Genomic DNA, 7,931 nt, shown 5'->3' on the forward strand with positions numbered 1-7,931 from the left:
TAACATTGTTTACAGATAAGGATGTAAACTATTAAGTCACCTGTTTTGAACAGTGACTTCAACCATCTGCTGACTGAATCTGAGTGAGTTAACAACAATTATTGTTTGGAGTGATCATTCTGAAAACATTTCAGTTGAGGCAGTGTTACTGAGTGAAGTGTTTAATTAAAAATGAAAGTAATATTTTTTTGTTTTCATTTTTTAAAAACGTTTATTGTATTTGGCAATGCTTATACAAACACAAATACATACACAAAACAAACAACAGACAGGGTCATCTACTACAATGTGAAATACTCAGTATCATTCAAAGTAAAAATAGGAATGAAATGGGCTAGTAGATTGAGTTGAGTTCAATAGCTGTACTTCCAGGTATTTTTGTTTTCCTTTTGATCTATAATGTCTTAATTTATTATTTTATTTCCATGTGCATTGTATTTGGAAAATAGTTAATAAGGACCAAAATAAATCTACTACTCGTGAACCATTCAGTAAACAAACAAACTAAATATGTATCTGTCTCTGCCCCTGTTTCAGAATAATGTTCATAAGGACTATACTGCTACATGAAGTCTTAAACTACTATTTCAATCTATTTGTAATACGAGGAGAACATCCTTAGACACTTTTTCTTTTTTTACAAAAATGTTTAAGATTGTTTTTGTTCTTTACCCATGATGGATGCCACATCAGTAATTGAAGGAAGTAATAGTCACACTGTCCTCTTCACACCCTGGATCAATATGTACTATGTGTGTTCATGCTCTTGCGCATGCGTGTTGTGGTGTACCAATCAGCTATTTTAACACGCCGAAGAAACTTGAATGTGATTTCCAGAAGATGGCGACCGCTCTGGTGGTGAGTCAACCGAAACACGCTCTTATCTCCCAACCATTCAACTTCTATGAGTCGAGGCTGCTTTTTTCCTTTTGTATCTACACACACACACAAAAGAAACACTGGCGATAGCTTTGACAGAGTATAACATATAATTTAATATTAATCACCTGATAGGTAACGTAACTCGCTAGCCAAACATTAGAGAAGTTTGCATTATAAATTAACCTTTTTATTGAGTTTAACGACTCTTGGTGACATTTTTTTAAACTCGATAAAGCGGCATTAACTTTAGGGGGAGGGGGCAGCGGGGGGACAAACAAGCCAAGCTGCAAACAGTGGTGGAAGAGTAGAGATATATAACCCAGTCGGTTCCTCTTAAATGAAGTCCGGATGAATGAGAGGAAGCGTCTGATGTGTTTCACCCGGTGTGGAAATGTCGACAGTAGAAGTGCAATGTCGGCTCATGTTAATTCTCATTCTTAAATTCAATACGGAAGATGATAATTGTAGAAGAAGTTGATACTTGTGGAGAATTGAATTATACTGTACTGTACTGTAGTAGTAGATTTATTTTGGTCCTTAACTATTTTCAAAATGGAATGCACATAGAAATAAAATAATAAATGAAGACATCATAGATCAAAAGGGAAACACAAATATGGAGAAGGGTAATACATATTGGAAGAAATGGAGATGTTACTTGGATTTCGAGTTGATTGTATCACAATATGTTTGTTGTGGATGGAGTTCCTTGCTGGGACTTTTAAAATGGACTGTATGATTGTACAGAGAAACTCTCCCCTCTGAGTAAGGGTACCTGGAAGGACAGCTATTGAACTCAACTCAATTAGCCCAATTCATTCTTATTTTTACTTTGAATGATATTGAGTATTTCATGTAATATGCAATTTCCCTTTTAAATAAATAATTGTTAAGAAATGATGCAAGTAAATGGACTGCTGTAGTGGCTGGAAAAGATAGAAGTTGATACAGAAATACCTGTATCATACTCAAGTGCAATACCTGATATAGTATTCTGGCAGGGCTGCAACAATTGTTTTCATTAGTGATTAATCTGTTGATTGTTTGGTTTATAAAATGTCAGAAAATAGCAAAACCTGTTGAACACTTATTTCCCAGAGCCCAAGGTGACATCCTCAAATGTCTTGTTTTGCCAACAACAGTCCACAACTGAAATATATTACATTTACTGTCACACAAGACTAAAATAAACCAGAAAATATTAATGTTTGAGAAGCTAGAGTCAGCGAATTAGGGCTCCAAATGATGAATCGATTATCAACATAGTTGGCGGTTAATTTAAGAGATTAAAATTTAACTGTGGCAGCTCTATACTCCGGATTAATGAACTTCACAGAAGCTTATTTTGAGACCGTAAGAGAGAGATGATGATTCAACGTCATGGTAATTTTAAAGCTACTATTTAGTTGTTGCATTGCAGTTTTTTTAAACAAACTTTTACCTGTAGAGGCCATCAGCACAAAAATAGCTCTAAAACTGAGCAAAACAAATCTGTTTCTTCAGGTGATAACCTTAGAAAAAGGTCATAGTCAGAGAATTTAAAAAAACCCACACAACACACTTTCACATTTCTTTGAAAGTGCTTTTTCTTTTTCTTTTCTTCAATAAATACTTTTTTTCTTCAGGCGTCAGCTCCAGTTCCTGCAAACCCTGAAAAGGAAAAATGCGAAACAACCATTCAAAAGGTCGTAAGCCCTGAAGCATACATCAAGCATCCACTGCAAAACAAGTAAGACAGAAAACCTTGTGGACAGGCATATCATTATAAAGTTTAGTTACACTGTACACAATGGACTTCTTTCCCAGCTGAGATGTTGGTATAGTTGAATGACATGCCAAACTGGCTGAAATTTGAGTAGGTACCTTCACATCAGTTACAGATGCACATGTTGGAATAGGAAATGTGTGCATGAGCTGTTTAAACAAGTTGGTAAAGAGCCACATAATAAACGTTTAGTGAAAATCTCTCATGTGCTTCTCATACTATACCTCAACAGCTTGTATAGTGTTTTCTGAGGTACAGGCTCTACTCAGTGATGTATAGTTGTCTATATGCAATGAGTATCATGGCACATGAAGGCAAGGATGCAGCTGGCTTAAAAATAAATGACTCTTCTTTGACTTGCAGATGGGCTCTTTGGTTTTTCAAGAACGACAAAAGTAAAACATGGCAAGCCAACCTTCGTCTCATCTCTAAATTTGACTCAGTGGAAGACTTCTGGGCGTGAGTACATCATTTGCTTTCTATGTGACTGCACTCAAAGCTTTATAATTGCACAACATCAGAGGGGTTCATGATAGGATTTGTTGCAAAAATTGGCCGTCATTTCAGAGAGAGGAAAATTAATTGAAGACAATATTCTCAACAATAATCAACAATTTAATATCGTGGGGGGATTAACTCTTTAAACTTAGCCTATTGTGCCTGTTGTCCAAACTGTTACTGTTTCTTACTGTGAAACTAGAAAATGTGATAGATGATGCCATGCCAAGAAGTTAACATTCATAATGCATCATTTTTCTATGATGCATTATGAATGTTAACAGGCTCCTCCAAAGATTTCTGTTGTATGGTGTTTGACATAAACTTTTCTTCCTTCCCAGATTATACAATCACATCCAGTTATCAAGTAATTTGATGTCCGGCTGTGACTACTCACTGTTTAAGGTAAATTGCTTTCTACTTATGACATTGTACAATATACCCAGTCAAAACCTAAAACTGTCCTACTTTAAACTACTAGTATATGTTCCTTTTTTAAAGTCAGAGGATCTTCAGGGAAATTTATAGGGAAAGGGAAGAATATAGCCATTTTTCAAAATGGATAGCTTGGAAAATGTGTAGTGTCCTTAGCTCTGATCGTTATTTGGATGCAGGATGGGATTGAACCCATGTGGGAGGATGAGCAGAACCGAAGAGGCGGCCGATGGCTGATAACTCTGTCCAAGCAGCAGCGGAAAGCAGACCTGGATCGGTTCTGGTTGGAGACGGTATGTCAAGTTTTGATTGCTTTAACTCTACAATGCTCCTTATCTATTGGTACTAACTGACATCAATAAACTGTTCATCACTGATGAACCATTTGTAAACAATGTCTGTTTTGGGGGGGGGGTTTCTGCAGCTCTTGTGTCTTGTGGGTGAAGCTTTTGACGACCACAGTGACGACGTGTGTGGCGCCGTCATTAATGTCCGAGCCAAAGGAGATAAAATAGCGATATGGACCACAAACTATGAAAACAAAGATGCCATCACACACATAGGGTGAGCAATAAAAAATACTGTATAAAACAAGTTTGTAAGTCATAGTTAAGGATTTATTAGAAACACTGAATTTATGATACCTGTAACTCTAAATAAACAATTAAGCAAATGTATTTACTTTGATTTGTAGCAGTTTGTATACATATAAAAAGGTTACATCTTCATTTACACCTTTTTAAAAAAAAAAAAACATGTATTCATGCCCTCAAGAGCAACTAGTTGTACACAATCATGCAATTGGAAATTATATAAAAACAAAAGAATTCAGTGATTTTTGAGTGATATTATTGGGCTAAGGCATTTGAACCCAGCACGATGTAGGCTGGCCATAATGATTGAAATATGTTGCTCAAATTTTAGTCCTTAATGAGGTGATGGCTGCCCATTAAGCTTAACAGCTGGACAGAAAATCCCAGTATCATGTTTCATATTTTCAGACTTGTTGACGATTCCTCCGAGGCAAATTGCATTAAAAATCCATCATGAGTGGATGCTTCCGTAAAGAGGTTTGCTACAGCTGGATACAGTACTAGAAGTGGGCATTAAAGAATGGGATTAAAGATATTACCAAAAAGTTGCGTGTGTGTATGTATTTGATTTTCATGTCAATTTTTGGATTCTAATATGCAGTACATGTTTATCTTCTGTTTGCCTTTTTTAGACGTGTGTATAAAGAGAGATTAGGCGTTCCGCCAAAGGTGATCATCGGATACCAATCACATGCAGACACGGCCACGAAGAGCGGCTCCACAACCAAAAACAAGTTTGTAGCCTGAGGACTCATTACCCAGAATCATCAGCCATGCCTCTTTTTTTCTGTTGTCAGCGTACATTTTCTGTAAAGTCTCCATGAATGTAAAAGATGTGTTTATCCACTCAGAAATATGTAAAGTGGGGGAAAAATAACTTCTTTTTTGTTTGTCTATTTCTTGACAATGCCAAAGCTTTTGTCTTTGAGTATGTATCATTTGAGAACTTGTGGTGGGCTGAAGATGAGTGAAAGATATTTGATGTCCAGTATTCGTTTTCCATTGCAAATGCACATTTTCGAGAGTTTATTTGGTTTATCCAGCCCTCAGTATAGATTATTATTGTTATTTCTCTTAAAAGTATTTAACATAAAGGGCAAAAAATAAAGTAAAAAGAGAATTCTGCTTTGGCATTAACTGTAATTTTTTTCATGCCGTACATGCCACTCAATTCATAGTATAAATGTATGGATGTGGTTGCAGTATCACCAACATCTTGGTTCAGCTCAGATCTGAACTGACGAATTGGGAGGGACCTTTTTTTTTTATTTTTTATTTTTTATTCTCTTTTTGTTTACATTTGGGCAGTCAATGTTTTGACATGTTTATGCAGTTTTCAAATTATTAGTCACTTTATTTCCATTATTACAGACAGGATTTCTGAGGTTGACCTGTGTTAAGTTCTTGTTGAGCAGTTTGTGCAATATGAGAAAAGTTAAAGTGGTACCTTCACTATGTTGAGTGAAAAATATATTTAAATATACGTGTTACTTGTTAAATATCTAAGATTTTTAAGTTGACTTCTTTACTACCTGAGAGTGATTTACAAATTTCAAACTGAAATAGAGGGTTAGGGTTAAATAGATCAGGTAGCATCACTAATCCTCTGTGGTACCCAGGATTGATCACATTCAAATTTGACCTGTTGTCTTATTCACATAATCTTTACAATTTTCAGAAAACATTATTTTGTACCACAGTATGCCTGTGATGGGGATATTTTCCAAAAATACATATTTGATATTTTATTGTTTTTTTCCCCCCTACACACCAAGCCATGTGACTACGGTCTGTTTTGTTCAGTAAAAAAGTTTACGTATTAATTTGATGTGAGTTTCAACTATCATCTACTTGGATAAAGTTTACATAATAATAATTTTTCATTCCAGATTTTGGTTTGTATGTGACCTAAGCATAAGGAGCATTGTTTGAAGGGATAAAATGTGCCTTGAATGTAATCTCCTTCCCTGTATCTGAGCAATAAAATAAATGTAAAAAGGAGAGATGTAAATAAACATGTACATTTAAGTGTGTTTTCTCAAAACAAGCTGTTTTTATTATGAACTAATTATTTTAATACTAAAAAATCAAAATGGCACACTGTCATGTGATTTGGAAAAATGTCATCTTTGAGTTGCTTTTATGCAATGTAATGACACAGGTGAGGAAATTATCTTATCTAAAATATTGTAATAGTTTTATATTTGATCCTTTAAAAGCAGTTCAGGATATTTCATTTACTGCCATGGCATTTACGATGCCATAGTGGTGTCTACCCAGCAATTTAAAATACTGCACATCTGTGTGTAAGTAGCTCTGCGTAACTCTGTAAATCCTTTGTGTTTGTGTTCAGATTTTACTTTGTCTTAGGTATTTAAAGTGAATTAAGGGATTCTTGTGGCAGCAGGTACTGTGCAGCCACGGTAATTCAGTAATTCATGTTCAGTTGCTCTTAACCCACATTAGGCTGTACAAATTGCAGTTGAACTTAAAGGTAGCTGTAAGTGATCTATGACATCCATTGACCGCTACTTAAGACCAATAGCAACATAGCCCCTCCCTTCACTTTGGAATAGGGTTTCCTGTAATTGACACAGTAAATCAGGGCACGTTTTCATGCTAGAGACAAGTAAGAGGAAATTAGAAGAGAGACGCACAGAAATGTCTCAAGAGGCTGCAAGGTTGTTTACCTCATGATTCAAAATCACAAGCGGAACCTCGTTGAAAGGTCTCCAGACCTTTTTTTCTTTTATATCCTGTCAATGTTTCCATCGCATCACCCATTCCATTACTCACCATTTTCAAAAAGCTGAAGAGCGTATAGACTGTCTGACTCACTGCAGACCTCAGGAAGAATAACATTTAAGGATGTTGTAGGTGCTGTCTCACAATCCTCTGGAGGCAAAGCTCCAGGCCCAGAAAGTTTCACAGCTGAATTTTATAAAAGGTTTCTCTTCTCAGTTACTTCATAAAATGACTGACACGGAGACATTCAGGAGAAGCTGCCAGTCTTCTCCTGAATGACTCAGACACTTGAGGCATCTTCATAACCCAGTGTGTTTGACAAATTGTGTTGTAAATCATGTTGTTGTTTTGGCTTAATTCATCAGTGTAACTTCACTGATTATGTCAGATTTCTTTGGACTCATATTGAAAGTATGGAGAGAAAGTATGGAGTGCTTGAGGAGGCTTCTGGGCATTTTGCTGCACTCTGCAGGAGTGTCAGTGACTGCTGTCATGATCAGCCAGACACAGCTTGGCTAAGAAATGGTAAAAAAAAATATTGATGGAAACAGTTGCTCAAATGGCACTTTAGGACATTTAAAAAAAAAAATTGATACAGATACAGTGTACTTGTTTTCTTAAAATCACTTGTATCCCACTCTTATTCTTATACAAAATAATCTTGTCTTTATTATGTGTAACATTATCTTCTCATTTAATTAGCTGTTCACATGTTTTTGTATTTATTTATGGAGGTAGAGTACAAGTAATTTTAGATACAAGTTGCCTTGTGTTTATTAAAAAACAAATATTAATGAATGTACTTGCTATTATATATTTAATTAACACATTGCTGGGGAAAAAACATAGTTTAGATATTTGATCAAGTGTAAACCCTGTCAGATGGATTTAGTTTTGTTGGTATTTTTATTCTTTTCTGTTCAGCTGCAGCACAAGTTCAAGTCAATTAATTTACTGCAGGTGAAGTAAATCCTTCAGGCCTCAGATGTTTTCAGATGCCCTCCTGGTACAGG

The 7,931-nt window shown here is 35.6% G+C and overlaps 1 protein-coding gene across 1 annotated transcript; it reads left to right on the forward strand.

Annotated features, from left to right (window-relative positions):
• Positions 1-840: 840 nt before the first annotated feature.
• Positions 841-6,172, forward strand: eif4ea (eukaryotic translation initiation factor 4ea). Its single transcript, XM_062425170.1, has 7 exons — positions 841-858; positions 2,508-2,611; positions 3,011-3,106; positions 3,487-3,550; positions 3,760-3,873; positions 4,005-4,144; positions 4,806-6,172. The coding sequence occupies exons 1-7, from the start codon at positions 841-843 to the stop codon at positions 4,918-4,920; spliced, it is 651 nt and encodes a 216-aa protein (XP_062281154.1). The 3' UTR covers positions 4,921-6,172.
• Positions 6,173-7,931: the final 1,759 nt, after the last annotated feature.

Source organism: Scomber scombrus, chromosome 9 (genome assembly GCF_963691925.1).
Source record: "Scomber scombrus chromosome 9, fScoSco1.1, whole genome shotgun sequence".
Lineage (NCBI taxonomy): Eukaryota > Metazoa > Chordata > Actinopteri > Scombriformes > Scombridae > Scomber > Scomber scombrus.

What these genes read in the sequence shown, in the direction of transcription:
- eif4ea (XM_062425170.1), top strand. An exon ending in AAGCATCCACTGCAAAACAA is followed by an intron (nt 2,612 to 3,010) that starts GTAAGACAGAAA and finishes TTTGACTTGCAG; the next exon opens with ATGGGCTCTTTGGTTTTTCA. An exon ending in ATCGGTTCTGGTTGGAGACG is followed by an intron (nt 3,874 to 4,004) that starts GTATGTCAAGTT and finishes GGGTTTCTGCAG; the next exon opens with CTCTTGTGTCTTGTGGGTGA.